We start from the raw sequence: 23,526 nt of genomic DNA, 5'->3' as shown, positions 1-23,526 counted from the left end.
TAACTATTTGGCGGGAGTGGGTGGAGGTGGGGTAGTGGGGTGGGGTTTCGTAATTATTGAATAAAATAATGTAGTAATTTACAATAATATATTATTTATAATAATTAGAGTTCTACATAAGTGAGAGATGATACCAGTCATAAATTCTCCAAGTATAATGCCACCCTGACAATAAAGTGTTTGTTAAAACCAGAAAAAAAAAAGCATTATATGATTTTCTAGAGCACTAGTGCTTTTCTTGCACAGAAGTACTATTTCAGATATCCTCATAATTATTCTGTAATAGATGTGCTTGTCAGTTGACTTACGGGCAACATAATAGATTCACTTTGATTTCTGATCAAAGAAAAATTTAACCTAGGTGAAAGGATAGACTATTAATTTGTTGAATTATCAATTCTAGAATATAAAAAAAATTATCTCTATAGCACAGAAGGAATTTTTATTTCTGTGAACATAATATCCATTATTCTTAAAGGATATGCTAAATTTTAATTATAATTTAAAATTGAATTAAAATAGGCCTTTGCTATTATACTTGTAAACACTCTTTTTTTTAGTCTGTAAAAGGGAATTAATACCTATCTACTTCATAGGCACTTATTTTTAGAACAATGAGCAATGTGTAAGTACCTTGAGCCCCTTGGAAGAAAGGCACCCTATAGATATCCAAAATTTTGCCAAAACTGGTTGGTCGGCCTGTGGACTGAAAGGTTCGATTCCAGTCAGGGGCATATACCTTGGTTGCAGGCACATCCCCAGTAGGTGGGTGTGTAGGAGGCAGCTGATCGATGATTCTCTCTCATCGATGTTTCTAACTCTCTATCCTTCTCTCTTCCTCTCTGTAAAATATCAATAAAATATATTAAAAAAAAATAGATAACCAAAATTTTATTGAATACTCATAGAGTCTTTAACATTACATTTATAAAATGCTGTCAATTTTCAGTTTTAGTTTGAAATGCTAGTCTAGTTAGATGAAAATTATTTTGTTAGATGAATTTTAATTTTCATTTAAAAAATTCATGGATATTTGTTGGACTTTCTAAATATCCTTTTGAGATGTTAACCAGATGTTAATTTTCTTAAAGGATCTCAAAAATTTAAAAAACCCACCAAATGCAGAAATGTTTAAAAAGAAAAGTTGTTAGAAGTTTTTATAAAGGCCTTTGTCACAAATGTGGCTGAGTATAAAAATAGATGCAAGATGGTTCTTTATCTTCACATTCTGAAATTAAGAAAAAAATTTTGCCCTATCTTTAGCTGTTTTAATTTTTACATGATATTAATAGTAAGCCCCCTTTTCAGTTTATCTTCTAGTGAACCCAGTTTCTTTTTTTTACACTTATTTTCAATTACAGTTAGCATACAGTATTTTATTAGTTTCAGCTTTGAAACATAATGATTATATGTTTATATATAGTGAACCCAGTTTCCATTCCTATTTAGATAGAGTGGATTTCACCAGCAGCTCCCTCTTTGTAAACATAAACACCAGTATGCAAAAGAGGCCAAATGATGGGGATACTTGGTTTTGTTAATTCTTTATCTGTATTGTCGCTGTTGTGAATGGCTCCTCTGTGGAGAAAACTAGTACTATTTTTTATAGATTACTGTAGGGTGTGTGTGTGTGTGTGTGTGTGTGTGTGTGTGTGTGTTTGCTTGTTTTTTTGGGGGTGGGTAGAGAAGTAAAACAAGATCTTTATTTAGACAGTATGATTTTTTTTATAGCCTCATTTTCTCTGCAAGCAAAACTAGTGCTCTCCTAGATTTGGAAGGGCCCCTGAAATTTGATTTCCTTTACAATGATTATTTGACTGTGCTCTAGGAGTTACACATCTGTTTTGCTTAATTGAATTATCTTTTCCTGCAAAACATTTTCACTTCCTTGGTCAAATAATACCAACTCTTTCATCTTGGCTCAATATGGTAACTTATTTGGGAAGCTTTATAAGTGATTACATTGGTGATTAGTTGGAAGAATATTTAGACACAGATTAGAAAGGATGATACTTTTATTTTATGGATTTTAATATTGCATTTTTTTATGATTTGAGGTTATCTTTATATATGTTATACTTATTCAGTGATACTCCTCTTCTTCCCAAAGAAGGAATTTAAGTGGATAACGTTGTTAAAAGTTAACATAGATTTTCTGGGGACCTATACAATTTAATAAGAATGAATCATGTATAGATTCAGATTTATAAATTAATTGTTTTAGGCAGTTTTATCACAGTGCAGCTTATTTTATGAAATTTATAGTTTCCAAGGAAAAGTTTTTTGTTATTACATTTTGAAGTTACTCTTATTTGGAAGACTTTTAGTAGCCTTCTGATGTAAAAATTTTCCTTCTTTAAATTTATTTAAAATTTCAATGCTATTTTTAAAATAGATACTAATTGTCATTTTCTCTGTCTCTCACAGCTTCATATCCTCCAATTCAGCCTCATCCTCTAATGAAGCATCAACAGATTCCTCTTCATTCACCACCTTCCAAGGTTTCCCATCATCAGCTGATACTACAACAGCAGCAGCAGCAAATGCAGCCAATTACACTCCAAAATCCAACTCAAGATCCACCCCCATCCCAGCACTGTATACCACTCCAAAACCATGGCCTTCCTCCCAGTAATGCCCAGTCACAGCATTGTTCACCAATTCAGAGTCATCCCACTCCTTTAACAATGTCTCCTAGCCAGTCACAGTCAGCACAGCAGTCAGTGGTGGTGTCTCCTCCACCACCTCATTCACCAAGTCAGTCTCCTACCATAATTATTCATCCACAAGCACTTATTCAGCCACACCCTCTTATGTCATCCGCTCTCCAGCCGGGGACAAACTTGCAACAGTCCGCTGCTAATCAGGTGCAGTCAACAGCGCAGCTGAATCTTCCATCCCATCTTCCACTTTCAGCTTCCCCTGTTGTACACATTGGCCCCGTTCAGCAGTCCGCCTTGGTGTCCCCAGGTCAGCAGATTGTGTCTCCAGCATCACACCAGCAATATTCAGCCCTGCAGTCCTCTCCAATCCCAATTGCAACTCCTCCGCAGATGTCAACATCTCCTCCAGCTCAGATTCCACCACTACCCTTACAGTCTATGCAATCTTTACAAGTGCAGCCTGAAATTCTATCCCAGGGCCAGGTTTTAGTACAGAATGCTTTGGTGTCAGAAGAGGAGCTTCCAGCTGCAGAAGCTTTGGTCCAGTTGCCATTTCAGACTCTTCCTCCTCCACAAACTGTTGCGGTAAACCTACAAGTACAACCACCAGCACCTGTTGATCCACCAGTGGTAAGCCCTTGGAAGCTATTTGACTTTCTTGCTGAACTGAAAGTAAAAACAGTTTTCTCCTACATTGTGTTTATTGCTAGAGCTATATGCCTGTGATTTTTAAAAGCTGGAATTTTACATCTGTCAATTTCTGACAAACATGCTGTATGGGCAAAAAAAAAAAAAAAAAAAAAGCAATTTGTTGTATGGTTGCATGCTTGATAATTTATGATGGTTATTAAAATCCCTTGTTAATTTTATTACTATTTAAACAAATCCATCTGCTATCTTTACAGAGTTGATTTTTTTTCCCCAAGGGAATACATTTGAACCAGTGTCATCTGCACAAAGTTTTTTCTCTTAAGGTGATTATCCTTCATAGATCCCTTCTGTTGGCTTGTATGTTCTTAAACGTATGGCTTATGTAGCTAACCTTTTTGGTTGTATGCATTCTAAGTCCTGGGCCTGCCTTTAGAAGCTTTTGTTTCAAGATGGAGTATGCTTGTATGATACAATTTTTTTTTTGTAAAATTATATATTGTAATTAAAATTATAAAAACATTTATTCTAGAAAAGAATTTAACTTTACAAAAAAAATTAACTGTAGACTATCAGAATTATTAAACTTCTAATTTTTAAATTTCTACTAAGGGAAAATATATAATTAAAATATTTCTCATTTAAAACCCTGGGAAAATCTCAGTGGATGAATTGAATACTGAGGATGAAAAAAAATCCATTGGGGGAATAAAAATTTTGATAAATTGAGATTGTGGTGAAATTTATCAGACTAAACATCTAAAAATAGTGCATGCTGTCTAGAAAGGAAAATTGTCTTGAAAAGTGTTTTACTTTAAAAATTTTCTAAAGGATTTTTAAAATGTATAAAATAATTTACAGTAAAAATTGAATAAGGTCTTAAAATCTTTAGGCAGAATGATCAAATTCATAATTAATTTATAATTGAAGAAAACCGTCTTCCCAAAAGGAGGTTTATATCTTTACATAAAGACCTCATTGAAGGGACTTTATCACTAAAAGACCTGTAACCATTTGCTTAGAAAGGAAAGGAGTTTCAAAGTCTGTTCCTTAATGGGAAACATTTTGGTCCTCAGGATGCTAATTTATAGATTTTTTAAATTGTTATTAAGACTGATGTAATAGGCAAAAAGAGATTGAATTCCATTTCCTTTTATTAAAAACTAGAGGCCTGGTGCATGAATTTGTGCACTGGTGGGGTCCTCAGCCTAGCCTGCTCCCTCTTGCAATCTGGGATCCCTTGGGGGATGTTGGACTGCCTGGAGAGTATAGTAGTGGGGCCGGGCTCTGCACCATTCCTGCTCATCCCAGCCCCACTGTGCCTGCCGCCACTGCTACTTGGTAGCACGCTGCTGTGGAGGCGGGAGAGGCTTGCGCCTCCGCAGCTGTGCTTGAAAGCTGTGAGCCTGGTGTCTGGTGCCCATCAGTCAGCTGAGTGGCACTCCCACTGTGGGAGCACACTGACCACCAGGGGGCAGGAGCTCCTGTCCCCTGGTGGTCAGCGCACATCATAGTCATTCGCTTGTTCGGTTGCTTAGGCTTTTATATATAGGTGGAATTGACAGAAACAACAATGGGCATCTAGAAATAAGTTTACCATTCAATTACCATGCCTATATTTTATTTTAATGGAATTTTGGAGCATTTACAATGGATATTGTAACAAAAATACAGGTTTCGAAGTGTCTAGTATCTTCAAAAATATGAAATTTAATTTAAATTTATATTTTTACTTTCTAGTTTAGTGAATTTGTTTTTAACAAGTAGAAAATAAAAATTTTTTTATATACTTTATACTTTTCCAATTGTTTTTGTTAAAGTAAACTTTGGATGAATATATTTGGGATAGAAATATGAAAAACAATACTTAAAGCTAAAAATATTATGCTCTTAATTTGTTATTTCCTGATCTCTTTTAAAGAAATTTTTTTGTTTTAAATTTGTTATCTCATTATTTTGAAGGATGTGTGTGTGTCTGTGTGAAAATGTTAACTTTCTCTGCTGTCACTAGTATGCTCATGCTACCAATATTACCAATATTTCATACACTTTCCTGTGAGTACCATAGTCTATTTATTAAGTTGCTGTATGTTTCTTTTATTATCTTTGATCAAATATTTTTTCCCCTCAAATATTTCTTCACGAAGTGCACCTGTCTTTATAATTTCCCAATTGTTTAGAATATTTAAAGGTAAAGAGCTATATTTACTTTTTAAAAGAATTCAAATTTTGAAAGTGTGAATTATCAAAGTAAAGTCAGTATGTTGTTTTGTTGTGCTTTTTTTTTTTTAATATATTTTTATTGATTTCAGAGAGGAAAAGAGAAGGAGAGATAGAAACATCAGTGATGAGCTGAAACCAGTTTAGGTCAGTGGATAGAGCGTCTGTCTGTGGACTGAAAGGTCCCAGGTTCAATTCCGATCAGGGGCATGTACATTGGTTGCGGGCACATCCTGCAGGAGGCAGCTGGTCGATATTTCTCTCTCATTGACGTTTCTAGCTCTCTGTCCCTCTCCTTTCCTCTCTGGAAAATCAATAAAATATATATTTTTAAAAATCAATAATTCTCTGAGAGAGAATTAATGATTGGCTGGCTGCCTCCTTCACGCCCCACACAGGGAATTGAGCCCGCAACATAGGCATATGCCCTGACCGGGAACCAAACCCTAACCTCCTGGTTCATAGGTCGACGTTCCACCACTGAACTACCCTCGCCGGTCAAGTCAGTATTTTTTAAAAAGAGATATATTTGTGTAGTTTTTTCATGTAGTGAGAATAGACAATTTAGAGCTAATCAATAGTCCATAGTTTTGCTAGGAAAGGGAGACAGATGGCACTAATGCACTTTATTGAGGTAAGTTTGGCAGGCATTGCTAGTTTTATAATAGTTATGAGCTAAACAGAAATTATGATGTGCAGTTTCCTAATGATCTTATCAGCAAAACCTCCATTTCTTTGCTTTATTCAATATTTTAGTTGTTGCCTTTATGTGTTTTTTTATGCTGATGGTGCCAGATGTCTGTGACAGATGTGCTTTTATCTACTTCTCATACTTACTTATTTTGCCTTTACATGGGCAATTTGGAAGAATATATATTTAGGCTGACCTATAAGAATGAAAAAGTATTTTATAGTATTCTTTAATGGATTATTTAAGAAAATGTTATTTGTGCTATGCCTCTTTTTATTCTTTACAACTCTCACTTTTTAAAAATCAGAGTTCTTTACATGATCAAACTTTGATTCCTTAAAAAGTATTGTAGTAGGTGTTTGAAAAACTTGTTATAGCATTAATATTAAAGAGAGTTTAGCATTTTTAAAAAAGATAATGAATGACCTTTGAAGGAAAAGTAATAGCTAAGAAAGGAATGCTACACAGATAAAATGGAACTGGTAGATAAATCAATACTTGTTTAATTACTTATGAGTCAACATCCCCACCACTCCACCAAATTAAGGTAATCACTACTGCAGAAGGTAGCCCTCACTAGACTGTTTTGTAGTTTTTTTTCCTTTAACCCCAGGACTTTTTTTTTTTTTTTTTTTTTTTTTTTTTTTTTTTTTAATGACTTCGCCTATATTGGATATTATTATCATTAAAAATATATGTCATGTACAGATATTAGCAGCTATCATTATTGCACACTGTACTATACTGAACAACTACTTTCACTTCTGAGGATCCAGACATGAGACAAAGTATCTGTTGGTGAATCAGGTTTCTGTTTGCAGAGTTGTGAGCAAATACTTGGAAGATGTTGCCTACTTAGTAGCTGATTCAGATCGCAGTCCTGGACATAGTATTTGATATAAATTTATTAGTAACAATAGGATTTTTAAAACTTCAAGGCAAAAGATTTCTTGGAAAAAGAAATATTGGAAAAATTTAAGGCAAAAGAGTCTTGAAAAGTTAGTTTAAGAGAAATACAGAAAACTATATCTGTTTCTAAATATGCCTTTGTGGATGAAACTTTATAATCCTTTTTATGACATCTGGCTTATTCTAGTTCCTGAAATCTTGATTATTTTTACATTTAATTGTATGTACTTAAAATCAAACTTTATCAATAGTTTGATTAAAAATACGTACAATATTAGATATCACTTAAATTTTTTGTTAATGTTGAAAGTTTTTTTTTTTTTAACATTTATTAGAAATTTTAATCAGTTTGGTTAAATAATCTTAAAAACTCACAACCTTTGTAAACTTACTAGTAAGTAATAAGCTTTATACATAAAAGAGGGAGATGAACTGCTTTGTGGCTTTAAAAAAAAAATCCGTAGTATTTTACATTGGTTAAATAAATAATGCTGACAAATTAAAGCACCTGTGTCAATCTCTAGAAGTGGACTTTGAAAATTCAGTATTAAAGTTATTGAAATTAATAAGATATATATTTTGTTATATGAAAGGTTCCTTCTCTGAGTGCTTTTGAATCCATGTTTAAGTATAATCTTTACCATTGAATAATAAGAAAGTTAATAACTTAAACACTTTCCTCTGACTCTAGCTGGGTTGGCTCACTGGATAGTGCATCAGCCTGCGGACTGAAGGGTCACAGGTTCGATTCCAATCAAGGGCACATGCTTGGGTTGTGGACTCGATCCCCCGTAGGGGTTGTGCAGGAAGCAGCCAATTAATGATTCTCTCTCATCATTGATGTTTCTCTCTCTCCTTCTCCCTTCCTCTCTGAAATCAATAAAAATATAAAAAAGTAATAATAATAAATAACTTTCCTCTTTAATTATAGAATAATATTAAATAACTAAAATTAATGTCCCAAATGGGTTAGGATGGTATATGTGTGTATGCTATTTCAGGACAGATATTTTTGTTTATTTGATAGCCTATATAATAAAAGCCTAATATGCTAACTGTCCAACCGGCCAGTCAACCAATCAAAGCATAATACACTAATGATATGCTAAGGTCTCTCAATTGCTTGCTATGATGTGCACTGACTGGTAGGTGAGCTTGCTGCTGGGGTCTGGCTGATTGGGACTGAGCAAGACAAGGATTCTCAACCTCCCGCATCCCTCCCTGTCCTCGATCATGCACCAGTGGGGTCCATTGGCCTGGCCTGCACCCTCTCGCAATCTGGGACCCCTCAGGTGATGTTGGGAGTCAGTTTCAGCCTGATTCCACAGGCCAGGCCAACGGACCTCACTGGTACACTAATTCATGCGCCAGGCCTCTAGTTTGCTTATTAAAAAAATCATTAGAATCTTGAGTAGATCATAAGATTAAAGACATGTAATTGCATGCATACCTTTTTGTGGGTACTCAGATATTTTCATAATTTAATCTTTGATATTAATATAATAAAGAGCCTGGGATGAAGTCCTTTGGCAGTACACTTCCTGTTGTAATGTGTGCCATTTTGGAGACTTAGTGTGCTTGTGAAAAATAATATTTATTTTAATTTGTCACAATTACAAGTTAACAGAAACAATCGTAAATCACCAAAATAGACTATAGAAAATCAAAACATTTATTTTAATTCTCAAAATTAAAAATATGTCCTGACTTGCATATTACCTTTTTGGAAACCTTATTCATTTGTAACATAGATACCGATTCACAACTTGGTTTTAGTGATACATTTACAAAATATTTAGCCACGCATTTCCAAAACTTTATTTTTAAACTTTTCTTTTCAAGCTAATTGTCGTTTTCCTTGTTTTTAAATTCAAAATCTTGAATTTATTTTGTTAAAATTAAATTAGGAACACCTTATTAAAAATATTTTTAGCAATTTTTTAAGATAGTATGGTTTGTTGTTGTAGGTTTACCAAGTGGAAGATATGTGTGAAGAAGAAATGCCAGAAGAGTCGGATGAATGTATCCGCATGGACAGAACCCCACCACCACCCACGTTGTCTCCAGCAGCTATAACTGTGGGGAGAGAAGATTTAACTTCTGACCACCCTTTGTTAGGTAAGGAAATGTCTCAATTGGGGGGATTTTTTATTAGATTAATGTTAGTAATGGGAAAGTTGTTTTTTTCCACTACAGATGGTATTAAACTAATTTGTGTAATTAATTACAGTAAAACAAGAATTAGGTGTTGTTTTTTTTAAAAAAGAAGCAATTAAAATAACTGATAAGGAATCACAATGAAAAACACATGTAGCTTTCTAATTTTTATTGGTTTGTATAGATGTGTTTCATATGCTCATTCAAATTCATATGTCAAGCTATTTCTACCTTAAAAATTGTAATAAATCAAAGTTCTATCAAAAGATTTAATTTATATTTTCCCTAAATCACAATGCATTCTAAGTTGTATCTGTGCATTGCTCATAATTGCTTGTGATTTAGACTGAATAAATCTTTTAAAAGTGTTCTTTCTCATACAGTACTTAAATTAAGCCTCGCTAATTCTTAGTAGAGATGGATTAAAAAATTATTGAGTTTAAGTATTCAAATTCTTATTCATTATGTCACTACTACTTTTAAGTTAAAGTAAATCTTATGTATGTTCCTCTTCACAATATCAAAGTGACTGTGAATTCTAAATGTTTTACTAAAACATTAGTATGATCTGTTGCCCTGTGTCTAGAGCTTAAAAAAGATACATTCTGTGTTAGGTTTTTTTTTTTAAATTTATGAATATTTTACTTAGATCAGGGATTGGCAAACTAATACTTCAAATCTTTCCTGCTGTCTGTTTTTATATGGCCCATGAAGTAAGGGCAGGTTTAAATTTTTAAAATGGTTGAAAAAAATCAAAAGAAGAATAATATTTCATGTTATGTGAAATATAAATTACATTGTTCTCTGCAATACAGCCACATTCATTTGTTCAAATATTATTTACTAGAGGCCTGGTGCACGAAATTTATGCATGGGGATGTCCCTCAGCCCATCCTGCACCGTCCATCTCTAATTCGGGAGCCCTCAGGGGATATCCTACTGATGTCCTGTGTGGAGTAGACCTAAGCTGCAGTCTGGCCTCCCTCTGCAGGATGGGAAAGGTGCCGCCCCCATCACCCAGCTGCTGCTGCCACTGCTGGCTGCTGCAGCCGCCAAGACGTTTTTATCCACACAGAGCCTAGTCTCTTCACCATCCTATATAATAAAAGTGTAATATGCAAATAGACGACAGAACGACCAGTTGCTATGATGCACACTGACCACTAGGGGGCAGATGCTCAACGCAGGAACTGCCCCCCCTTATGGTCAGTGTACTCCCATAAGGGAGTGTCGCTCAGCCAGAAGCCAGGCTCAAGGCTGGCAAATGCAGTAACGTTGGCGGGAGCCTCTTCTGCCTCCACTGCAGGCAGGTGGTAAAGAGCAAAAGGTCCTGGACTGAAAGAGCCCCAAACTATGAGAGGGATGTCTGACTGCCAGCGGGCATGCCTAAGCCAGCAGTCGGACATCTCCCAAGGGCTCCTGGACTGTGAGAGTGTGCAGGCCAGGCAGAAGGCCCCCCTATTCCCCACAGTGCATGAATTTCGTGCATCGTGCCTCTAGTAAAAAAATAACTTTTTTAAAGGCATTTTCAAGGATATGATATTTCATAGGATATGACATTTCTTTTTTTTTTTTTTTTTTAACCAGTGTTTTTTTTTTGTTTTGTTTTTTTTAATATATTTTTTATTGATTTTATACAGAGAGGAAGGGAGAGAGATAGTTAGAAACATCGATGAGAGAGAATCATCGATCAGCTGCCTCTTGCACACCCCCTACTGGGGATATGCCCGCAACCAAGGTACATGCCCTTGACCGGAATCGAACCCGGGACCCTTCAGTCCCCAAGCCGACGCTCTATCCACTGAGCCAAACCGGTCCTGGCGGATATGACATTTCTTTATTTTTATCTTCACCTGAGGATATTTTCCCATTGATTTTTAGAGAGCGTGGAAGAGAGAGTGAAAGAGAGAAACATCAATGAGAGAGGGATACTTGGAGTAGTTTCCTCCTGCATGAGCCCTGACGTTGGCCCTGGCCAGGGAGGAGCCTGCAACGTAGGTACATGCCCTTGACCAGAATCGAACTCGGACCAATCGGCTAGAGCAGGATATGACATTTCTTATCCTCGCTAGCAGCAGACCTTCATTTTTTTTTTTTTAATATATTTTTATTGATTTTTTACAGAGAGGAAGAGAGAGGGATTGAGAGTTAGAAACATCGATGAGAGAGAATCATCGATCAGCTGCCTCTTGCACACCCCCTACTGGGGATGTGCCCGCAACCAAGGTACATGCCCTTGACCGGAATCGAACCTGGGACCTTTCAGTCTGCAGGCCGACACTCTATCCACTGAGCCAAACTGGTTTCGGCCAGACCTTCATTTTTATCTCCAGGAGTGTGGTGGAAATACACTAGATCACCTTTTTGGATTCTTATATCCAAGTTACTAAGAATATTACCAGTAGCTTACAGGGAGCTTAGCCAATGTGCAGTCAGAAAAGGTGTTTCCTCTGCAGCTCATGTGCAGAGGCAGGACTGCTGGTGCGCCCCGGCTGGCAGGCCCTGTTCTCTGCAGGCCTGCTTGCCACTATAGCAGCTGGCAGGCAAGCCCTGTGCTCTGCTTTCTGCAGGCCTGTCTGCTTGCCGCTGCTGTGGCTGGCTGGCAGGCAGGCCCTGCTCCCTGCTCTCTGTGGGCCTTCTTCACCCTGCTCTGTGTGGGCCTGCACCCTCCGTGGCTTGCCTCACTGCACAGCAGTCACCTACCACCCACCTGCGTACGCAGCCTTCTTCTGAGGAGTCATGACTGTTATGGCATCCTGGCTAATTTGCATATTACCTCTTTAGATAGATAGATAGATAGCTACCATTGTGTTACTGCAGCAAAGACGAGTAGTTGCAAAACCCATATTGTCCTTATAGAAAGTTCATTGACTTCTGACCCAGATAATACTTGGTTCTGGGTTCGTTGGAGGTATTCTGCCTATTGATTACCTCTCGGTCCTCGTGATCACTTCAGATAAGAAGAACCACTGTATCAGGCATGGAAATGAATTGTAATGAGGCACTCATTTTGCTCCCACAATAACCTTTGCCTTCACTTTTCTTCAACATGCCACATTTCTAATCCTTCTGTTCTCTCTAGCTTTTATTCCTTTATTACAGAAGTGAATCTCTGGAAAGCTTAAAAAGGGGAAAATCAGTTTTGTTCCAATTTTTCTCTCTTCTTAAAAATAGAAAACATTTAGTCATTAAAATTATATAAAATATTTAATAAAATAGTTTAATATTAATGCCTTTGTATATTCAAAACAATACTTCAAAAGATAGATTTAAGAAAATATAACTATATAAAATTTTTGTATTTTCTGTACACTGAAAATGGATTTATGTTACGGCAGATTTTCTGGAATTTTGGTTGAAAGGCAGAAAGAAATTTATAGTAATTGGATAATTACCTTGCATTGTGTCTGTAATTGGATTACCTGAAAAGTATCAGTAATGGTACTCAAAGGAAAATTTAAAATTTTTAAAATATTGGAACACAAGTATATCTTCACATATTAGGCAAGGGATATAGTCTGAGATCCTGTCAAGCCTGTCCTGCTGGCTGTATTGTATAAATACAATGTAGACTTTTGAATCTTCTATAATTTATTACACATTTATTCTTTTGTATATGAGGGGGAAAGTAAGCAAGGCTGATATTTAGAATAGCTCTCATCAAATCATGGAATAAACTAACCTGAAAAATAGAGGGACTTGTTTCCATCTAGAATCAGTTTTCATAAGTCTCTGCTCTTTTTAATTTTCCTCAGATATCTGTATTCACTCTATTCCTTGCTATCAGCTGGTTCTGTTTTTCCACTTTCACACAGGCAATAAGTTTTCAATGCTATTGAATGGATGGATAGGTAGAGTCTCCATCACAGGCTGGTGGGACTATGTGTGTGTGTGTGTGTGTGTGTGTGTGTGTGTGTGTGTGTATATATATATATATATATATATATATATATATATATGTATTTTTTTTTTTTAGAGAGGAAGGAAGAGGGAGAAAGAGATAGAAACATCCATGATGAGAGAGAATCATGGATTGGCTGCCTCCTGTAAGTCCCCCACTGGGGATCAAGCCCACAACCTGGGCATGTGCCCTTGACCGGAATTGAACCTGGGACCTTTCAGTTCATAGGCCAATGCTCTATCTACTGAGCCAAACCGGCTGGGATGGGACTGTCTTATTGTGATCTTCAAGAGTTTGAAAGGGCGAGAATCCAAGATGGCTGCACAGGTAAACACCTAACCGCAGCCACACACAATAATTTCAATAAAATAAAACTAAAATATAAAATGGACTTTGCCCAGAGCTACAGGAAGTTGACTGACTGAAAATTCTACAACAAGAAGGAAAGAGAAAACAAGAAGGAAAATCAGAGGAGCTGTAAAAGCCTAAGGTACGGCGCGCGGAGAGGACGGAGCCAGGGAGGAGGAGAAGGATGGGTGCCTGCCTGGCGTTCCCTAGCAGGAAGGAAATAAAAGCCCCGGACTGGGCTGAACCCCAGAACCGGCAGCGCTGAGCCCCAGTTCTGGGCCAGACCCTGGGGACCTAGGCTCAAACAGAGGTCTCGGGGCTGTGAGGCGGAATCCCAGGGGAGCGGCGAAAAGCAGAGCCCCCGGAGTCGCGCGCATTGCGCGCAGAGGATGGAACGTTGACTCTGATGCTAGATTGCCCTACCCGGAAGGAAACAAAAGCCTCAGCTGAGCTGAGCCCTAGTTCCGACTGCTCTGAACCCCAGTTCTAGGCCAGAATCTGGGGACCCAGGCTTAAAGAGAAGGAGCCTGGGCTGTGAGGCGGAATCCCAGGGGAGCGGCGAAAGGCAGAGCCCCCGGAGTCGTGCACATTGCGCACAGAAGACGGTCTGTTGACTCCAATGCTAGACTGCCCCAGCGGGAAGGAGACAAAACCTCCAGACTGGGAAGAATGCAATGAGGAGCGGGAGCCACTGCCAGGCACAGGCAAGCTGGGCAACAACAAGGAGCCGGGCCACAGGGCCTCCGGAGGGGAGGTGCCGCTGGGGCCTCGACCGCTGATCGCGGACCACGGAGCCGAGGCCGGGGGCGGCTTCCTGGGCGGTGCTGACCCCGGCAACAGGCTGAAGCCATGCAGGAGGCCGGGGAGAACAAAGGGCCGCCGCAGGCCGGCCTGCTGAGCTTCCAGGACGAGGAGGAAGAAACCGAAGAAGTTTCCAATGTGAAGAAATCAAGTTATAGCAAAAGATAGTAAAATTACTTAAGAAAGAATACAAAGAAGATCTTGAAAAATCGAAGATTAAGACAGAACTCAACTCAGCAGCCAACATTGCAACATGAATGCGTTTAAAAAAAAAAAAAAAAAAAAGAATGTTGGAGTGGCGGCGGTCAGGCCCAGAGTGGCCACGCCCAGGGCAGTGGCATCCGGGCCCGGAGCAGCAGCAGCCAGGCCCTGGAGCAGCAGCAGCCAGAACCAGAGCAGGAGCAGCCAGGCCTGGGACAATGGCAGCCAGGCCTGGGGCGGCCAGGCCTGGAGCAGCCAGACCCAAAGCAGCCGGGTGGGAGCAGCCAGGCCTGGAGCAGCCAGGCCCGGAGCAGCAGCAGCCAGGCCCGGAGTGGCCGGGCCCGGTGCAGCCGGGTCCAGAGCAGCCAGGTTGGGATCAGCCAGGCCCGGAGCAGCAGCAGCCAGGCCTGGAGCGGCAATGGCTGGGCCCGGAGCAGCCGGGCTCGGAGCAGCAGCAGCCAGGCCCAGAGCAACAGCATCCAGACCCGGAGCGGCAGCGGCCAGACCCGGAGCAGCTGGTTGTGGAGCGGACCAGAGCAACAGAGGCCAGGCCCGGCGGGCCCGGAACAGCTCGCTCCTCGCCTGCCCATGCCCCAGGGCTGCTTCTCAAACATGGCTGGAAACTTTAGGGGGAACTTCAGGGTCTGCTGAATCAAATGATGACTTAGATCTGGATTTGTTGAGATATTATAGCGCTGTGGTGTTGATCTGTGAGTTCCTTGTGTGAGGTCTGGATGAAGTTGGTTGATCTATTTGGAAGTCTCTTTTGTGTGCAGTGTATCCTTGGGCATGTGGAGGTATTATTGATTTGAGAAAATGCTAAGTAATTGATTTACTACATGAAAAATTTAAAGTTCTGAAAGTTTAAGGTCTCTTCCCAAAAAGAGGTTTTAAAGCTAACACCTTAATTTTAATGGAGAAAGGGGAGGACAAGCCCTTCCCACCCAGAACAGGTAATCCAATTCCAGCCAGCAGCTATCTTTAAACAATGTTCATTTACATTTAAATGGCTATGCCTTTTGATAGCCTAAGGGCAAGTTTACATGTAAACAAGTTTGCTTTTCAGTTCCCAGGGCAGAAAAAACAAGGTTTAAAATTATTAGATTTTAAAATTTATTCTTAAAAATATAAAAGTTTATTAATTAAAAAAACAACAACAACAAAAAGAAGGAAACTAAAAAAACTGATGAACAAATATTAACTGTTGATTATAACAGAGTCAGAGATACCGGAGGGGAGTGGACTGACAATTCTTGGGGGCGGGGAGAGGGAAGTGGTGGATTCGGGAAGAGATTGAACATAAACTGTGCACCTATGGATGAGGACGATGAGGGGTGGGGAAAGGGCAGAGGGTTGGGTGCGAACCTGGTGGAGGGGGGAAGAAATGAGGAACCTTTGTAATAATATGAACAATAAAGATTGATTTGAAAAAAAGAAAAAAGTTTGAAAGGGAGGAATTACAGTGATCCAGGCCAACATTTTGCAATTGCCTGGTAGTACAGTATTCCTCAAATTGACATTGATGTTGGCAGAGACAAGTTTAAAACACACACAATAAAATAGAGAATGTTTGTGCATGCATTTGAGTTAGCCTTACTGCTTGAAATAAAGGTGATATAAACTGTATAGTTCACTAAAATCTTTACTTATTTTATGGATTTCATAACCCATATTTATTTAAGCACCAGAGGCCCGGTGCATGAATTCGTGCACCAGTGGGGTCCCTCAGCCTGGCCTGTGGGATCAGGCTGAAACCAGCTCTCTGACATCCCCCAATGGGTCCCAGATTGTGAGAGGGCGCAGGCTAGGTTGAGGAACCCTGCCGGTGCATGATAAGGGCTAGGGGGACGCAGGAGGTTGGCCAGCTCAGGAGGGACCACAGGAGGGTTCCAGGGTGTATATGGCCTATCTCGCTCAGCAGCAAGATCACCTACTGATCGGAGCATCTGTCCCCTGGTGGTCAGTGCATGTCATAGCAACTGGTCGATCAGTTGACTGCTCCCTGGTGGTCAGTGCACATCATAATGATTGGTCAACTGTTTGCCCCCTGGTGGTCAGTGCACATCATAGCGAGTGGTTGAGCAGCCTTAGCATATCATTAGCATATCACATTTTGATTGGTTGAATGGTCAACCTGCCAACTGGACACTTAGCATATTCAGCTTTTATTATATAGACTAGTGGCCCAGTGCACAAAATTCATGCATGGAGGGGGGCAGTTCCCTTGGCCCAGTCTGCACCGTCCAATCGGGGACCCCTTGGGCAATGTCTGACTGCAGGCTTAGGCCCAATCCTTATGGACATCCCTTTCACAATCTGGGACCTGCAGTTGGACATCCCTCTCACAATCTGGGACCCCTGGCTCCTAACCATTAAACTGTTTGCCTGCCTGATCACCCCTAACTGCCTCTGCCTGCCTGCCTGATTGCCCCTAACCTCTCTGCCTGCCTGCCTAATTGCCCCATTTGCCCTCCCCTGCTGGCCTGATCTTGCCCCCAACTGCCTCCCCTGCTGGCCTGATCTCGTGCCTAACTGCCCTCTCCTTGCCTGCCTGGTTGTCCCCAACTGCCCTTCCCTACCAGCCTGATCTCGCCCCAACTGCCCTCCTCTGCCGGCCAATTTGGTTCTGATTGGTCGGTTTCTATGCCAGTCAGTGTAAAAACCATGGCCTCTTAGGCAGTCATTGGTTCCTCATACTTCACCCAGATTTGGTTCTGTTTGGTCAGTTTCTATTGCCAATCAGCATCTCTGGGCCTATCAACAGGTCCTGATCAGAAAGGTGGGGCTGATTAGCAGCCTGGGTGGAGGCCTGGAGATAAATGGAGGCGTGGCTGCTGGGAGAGAAAAAGAGAGTCAAGTCCTGATCAATAGCTGCCACAGAGGCAACGGATCAGTCCCTGCTTCTCTTTTTAGGCCTCTTTCTGGCCCTGTTTCGCAGCCCCTTCAGCAGTCAGTTTTGGGACACCACACCTGCAGTGGAAGCAGTCAGTGCTGGACTGCCATGGCAACCCAGCACTGACTGCAGGACTGACTTCCAGTTGGTCGAGGCTTGGTCGTTACGACGCAGGATTTTTATATATTAGGATACTTTCAAAGTGCTTTTATTTCATCATATAATTTGGAATATATAAATAGTAACAAAGAAAATTCAATATCTATGCAGCTTAAAATTTTTTTGAAAAAGATAGCTTAATATCTATTAGCTTAAAATTTTTTTGAAAAGCTGATCTATATGTCTGTTTTTGTGCCAGTACCAGGCTGTTTTGAGAACAGTGGCTTTGTAATACAGTTTGAAGTCTGGTATTGAGATCCCTCCTACTTTACTCTTCTTTCTCAGGATTGCTGTGGCTATTCGGGGTCTTTTATTGTTCCAAATGAACTTTTGGAGAGTTCTTTCTAGGTCAGTGAAATATGCCGTTGGTATTTTAATGGGGAGTGCATTGAACCTATAGATTGCTTTAGGAAGTATGGACATTTTGATGATGTTGATTCTACCAATCCATGAACATGGTATGTTCTTCCATCTGTTTACATCTTCCTCTATCTCTTTTTTCAGTGTCGTGTAGTTTTCCGCATATAGGTCCTTTACTTCCTTAGTTAAGTTTATTCCCAGGTATCTTAATTTTTTTGGTGCGATGGTAAATGGAATTGCTTTTTTAGTCTCTGTTTCTATAAATTCGCTGTTGGTGTATAGAAATGCCATAGATTTCTTGGCGTTAATTTTGTATCCTGCTACATTGCCAAATTCATTTATTAAGTCAATTAGTTTTTTAATGGAGTCTTTTGGGTTTTTTATATACAATATCATGACGTCTGCAAATAAGGATAACTTTACTTCTTCTTTTCCAATTTGGATGCCTTTTATTTCCTCCTCTTGTCTAATTGCAATGGCTAGTACTTCCAGTACTATGTCAAAGAGGAGTGGCGAAAGTGGGCATCCCTGTCTTGTTCCTGATCTTAGAGGGAATGGTTTTAGTTTTTGGCCATTGAGTATGATGTTGGCTGTGGGTTTATCATATATAGCTTTTATTATGTTGAGGTATGATCCTTGTACTCCCACCTTGTTGAGAGTTTTTATCAGGAAAGGGTGTTGGATTTTATCAAATGCTTTTTCTGCATCAATTGATATGACTATATGATTTTTATCTTTCAACTTGTTTATGTGATGAATCACGTTTATTGATTTGCGGATGTTGTACCAACCTTGCATTCCTGGAATAAATCCTACTTGGTCATGGTGTATGATCTTTGTGATGCTCTGCTGGAGCCGATTTGCTAGAATTTTGTTGAGGATTTTGGCATCTATGTTCATTAGGGATATTGGCCTGTAATTCTCTTTCATTGAGTTGTCTTTATCTGGTTTTGGTATTAGGGTGATGCTGGCTTCATAGAAGGAGTTTGGAAGTGTTCCTTCCTCTTGAATTTTTTGGAATAGTCTGAGGAGGATAGGTTTTAGTTCTTCCTTGAATGTTTGATAAAACTCTCCTGTGAAGCCGAATCGAGAACCCAGATATCAACCCAAATCACTATGCTCAATTAATATTTGACAAAGGAGGCACAAATATACAATGGAGTCAAGACAGTCTCTTCAATAAATGGTGTTGGGAAAATTGGACAGATACATGCAAAAGAATGAAACTAGATCACCAACTTACACCATACACAAAAATAAACTCAAAATGGATACAGGACTTAAACATCAGACGGGAAACCATAAAAATACTAGAAGCATCCACAGGCAACAAAATCTCAGACATATGCCTAAAGAACTTCTTCACTGATACTGCCCCTAGGGCAATGGAAGCTAAAGAGAAAATAAACAAATGGGACTACATCAAAATAAAAAGCTTTTTTACAGCAAAAGAAACCATCAACAAAACAACAAGAAAGCCCACTGTGTGGGAGAACATATTTGCAAATGTTACCACTGATAAAGGTTTAATCTCCAACATCTACAAACAGCTTATACAACTAAATAAAAGGAAGATTAATGATCCAATTAAAAAATGGGCAATGGACCTAAATAGAATATTTTCAAAAGAAGACAGAAGGAAGGCCAAAAGGCACATGAAAACATGCTCAAAGTCACTAATTATCCGAGAGATGCAAATCAAAACAACAATGCGGTACCATCTCACACCTGTCAGAATGGCCAACATCAACAAATCAACAAACGACAAGTGTTGGCGAGGTTGCGGAGAAAAAGGAACCCTCGTGCACTGCTGGTGGGAATGTAGACTGGTGCAACCACTGTGGAGAACAGTGTGGAGTTTCCTCAAAAAACTGAAAATGGAACTCCCATTTGACCCAGTAATCCCACTCCTAGGAATATATCCCAAGAAACTAGAAACACCAATCAGAAAGGATATATGCACCCCTATGTTCATAGCAGCACAGTCTACAATAGCTAGAATCTGGAAACAGCCTAGGTGCCCGTCAGCAGATGATTGGATCAAAAAACTTTGGTACATCTACACAATGGAATACTATGCTGCCATAAAAAAGAAGGAATTCTCATCATTTGCAGCAACCTGGATAGAACTAGAGAACATCATGCTGAGTGAAATAAGCCTGTCAATGAAAGAGAAATACCACATGGCCTCACTCATTTATGGATATTAAAAAACATTATAAACTGACAAACCAAAAGATAGATATAGAGACAGTAAAGAAACAAGTAGACTGTAAAATTACAGGGGGAGAGTAGGGAGATCTGGGGGAGATAAGAGATCAACCAAAGGACTTGTATAAATGCATATAAGTACAACCAATGGACACAAAACTCTGGGGAGGGAGGGTATGTATGGGGGGGGCAATGTTAAAATATGTACACAGATAATAATTTAATAAAAAAAAAATTTTTTTTGAAAAGCAGCAATTTCAGTTATTATTTTTAATTTGACATTCTAAAACATACTCGTGTCTCATGGGACAGTTTTTTTAACCACGGTTGGAATGATAACTGAGCAAGTTACCCCCTTCTTCTGTAAAATGGGGCTCATAGTAGTTTCTATTTCCTAAGGTTATTGTGCATATTAAATGAGGTGATTAACAAAGATTTTAGCCCAGCCAGTGTAGATCAGTGGTTAAGCATCGACCCATGAACAGGAGGTCACAGTTTGATTCTATTCTTGGTCAGGGTACAAGCCCAGGTTGTAGTCTCAGTACCCAGTAGGCGTGCAGGAAGCAGCTGGTAAATGATTCTCTCTCGCTATTGATGTTTCTCTCCTCCCTTTCTCTCTAAAATATTAAAAAATAATAAATAAATTGTTAGAATGGCTTTTTAAGCACCAGATATTAGCTATTACTGTTATTCGTGATTATTTTAAAATTATCTTTCATATTTGCTGGGCAGAATGCTAAACATTAAAAAATTTATTTTTTTTTCAGAGGAAGTGGAATTACCTGCTGTAGCATCAGTCAGCGCTTCAGTAATTAAATCTCCTTCAGATCCTTCACATGTTTCTGTTCCTCCTCCTCCACTCCTGCTTCCAGCTGCTACCACGAGGAGTAATATCACATCTATGCCCCACAGCATCCCCAATATGGAAAACAAACCTCCGCAGGCCATTGTTAAACCACAGATCTTGACCCATGTTATCGAAGGCTTTGTAATTCAAGAGGGATTGGAGCCATTTCCTGTAAGTAACAAGCAAGTTTGTATTTTTAAAATAATTCATGTAATATTTTAAAATTTAGTCTACTTTTCTCTAATAAAAAACTTGTCATTTTATTTCAAAAAAGTTATCACTCTTATATCTAGAATTTATCATTCTATATATATCATATATATATACTCTAAATATAATTCTAGAATTTTATGCTAGCTATGTAGTTGTATAAACTAAGGATATAAATATATCAATTTTATAATTTTTAGAGAAAGATAGTTGGAAGTTTATTCCATTTTTTTCACTATTCAAGTAGTTTGAAGGGAATACTTTTGTATATAAATAATTCACATTTTAAATAACTTCTTTAGCATAAATTTCTTATAAGTACTGGCATGTATTTATATTTACATGTATATTTGTAAGATTATATATATATTACTAAATTATTTTCTGGAAATATTATTTAAACTTATTAACACACCATAAGTATATAACCTTAACAGCACTGAATATTAGTTTTTTACAGCAATAATTTTTATAAATTTTACTTGAGGCATATTAAATATATTAACTGAAATGAACACAGTTTAAAAATATGTGGATGATTATTTTCTAAAGTTAAATATATAAACTTTTCATAAGCTATTTTTGACCAAGTGTGGCAGACTCACATTCTTAGATAAAAGAAAAGATTCTGGTTTTTATTTTTTATTTTTATTTATTTATTTATTTATTTATTATTATTTTTAAAAATATATTTTATTGATTTTATACAGAGAGGAAGGGAGAGAGATAGTTAGAAACATTGATGAGAGAGAGTCATTGATCAGCTGCCTCTTGCATACCCCCTACTGGGGATATGCCCGCAACCAAGATACATGCCCTTGACCGGAATCAAACCCGGGATCCTTCAGTCCCCAAGCCGACGCTCTATCCATTGAGCAAAACCGGTCCCGGCAGATTCTGCTTTTTAAGATTAGCTCAGGGTTCATTACCAAATCAGTAATTATTTTTGATCTGGACTGTTTTTGCTGAAAGCAGTTCTAAAATAATCATTCATTACCTAAGTATACTGATCATACTTTAATTTTTTGTTAATTTTAATGTTAATATTTGCAGCCTTTTCCCATTTCTTTTCATGATTATAGTAGATTTGGTTGCTGAATTAAGAATCAGGAGACTTGAGTTCTAGTTGTTCTTTCTTTTGTAAAGAACTCACCTAAACACTGAACAGTAGTTTTCTTATCTCTATTTATTTTAATTGTAATTGGTATACAGTATTATATTAGCAATACTATATTAGTTTCACGTATATAATATAGTGATTTGACATTTATTTACCTTACAGTGTGTTCATCACACTAAGTCTCATTGTGGTTTTAATTTGCATTCCCCTGATGATTAATGATATTGATCATATTTTCATATGTCTCTTAGCCATCTGTATGTCATCTTTAGAGAAATGTCTTCATGTGCTCTGCCCATCTTTTGCCATAACTGTATCTGTATAATACACATAGAAATGATCTATCCTGAGGAGATAACCCTATATATACTAGTAAAAAAGCTTTATACATGAAAAATCTTAAAAGTTGTTACAGAAAAAAATTAAAGAAACTGGAAAATAAAAACATATTACTGATATTTTAAAGAAAAGACTTTTTCTTAACTACTTGCCTAAACTAGGATGCTAAGTTTCATTTGGCAGAGACTTTGAAGCATCCATATTGCTGACGACCTGAACTATAGTGTTCATGTCCAGATAGCCTTTACTTTCTCAAGGAAAAAGCACCTGATGACTGTGTCAGATCAATTGGACAAGCAAATGATCACTGATACCACTTTTTCAAGAGTTTTTAAAAAAATTGATTTCAGATAGGGAGAGAGAGAGAGAAACATCAATGATGAGAAAGAATCATTTGTCGGCTGCCTCCTGCACACCCCTACTGGCGATTGAGCACGCAACCCGGGCATTTGCCCTGAGCGGAAATTTGAACCCGACCTCCTGGTTCATTGGTCTACGCTCAACTACTGAGCCGTACCAGCTGGGCTTCAAAAGTTTTTTTAACCAACTTATTTCTAAAAGTCTTTAAAAAGACATTTTATCTTCTCTCTGTTTTAAAGGTGAGTCGTTCATCTTTGCTAATAGAACAACCTGTGAAAAAAAGGCCTCTCTTGGATAATCAGGTGATAAATTCTGTGTGTGTTCAGCCAGACCTACAGAATAATACAAAGCATGCAGATAATTCATCTGACACAGAGTTGGAAGACATGATTGCTGAAGGTCTGTGGATTTTACTTAAGATACCCTTAATTAACTTTGATTTTCACTGCTTGAGACGAACATGGATTTTTATTTCACACAGATTTTTA

At 38.5% G+C, this 23,526-nt stretch overlaps 1 protein-coding gene across 5 annotated transcripts in view; it reads left to right on the top strand.

Moving 5' to 3' along the window:
• Nucleotides 1-23,526, top strand: part of PHC3 (polyhomeotic homolog 3) — a 75,099-nt gene that overhangs the window by 31,293 nt on the left and 20,280 nt on the right. For 3 of the 5 annotated variants that reach the window (XM_084874114.1, XM_084874113.1, XM_084874117.1), the window contains exons 8-12: nt 2,428-3,293; nt 3,590-3,637; nt 9,099-9,249; nt 20,930-21,180; nt 23,278-23,437. In XM_084874114.1, coding sequence (XP_084730240.1) covers nt 2,428-3,293; nt 3,590-3,637; nt 9,099-9,249; nt 20,930-21,180; nt 23,278-23,437 — 1,476 coding nt within the window. The remainder of the gene's footprint in view (nt 1-2,427; nt 3,294-3,589; nt 3,638-9,098; nt 9,250-20,929; nt 21,181-23,277; nt 23,438-23,526) is intronic. The other 2 variants (XM_084874116.1, XM_084874115.1) reach the window with 1 other exon arrangement.

Source organism: Pipistrellus hanaki (genome assembly GCF_964339955.1).
Source record: "Pipistrellus hanaki genome assembly, chromosome: 2".
Taxonomy (NCBI): domain Eukaryota; kingdom Metazoa; phylum Chordata; class Mammalia; order Chiroptera; family Vespertilionidae; genus Pipistrellus; species Pipistrellus hanaki.
This window is presented reverse-complemented; position numbering and strand designations above follow the sequence as displayed.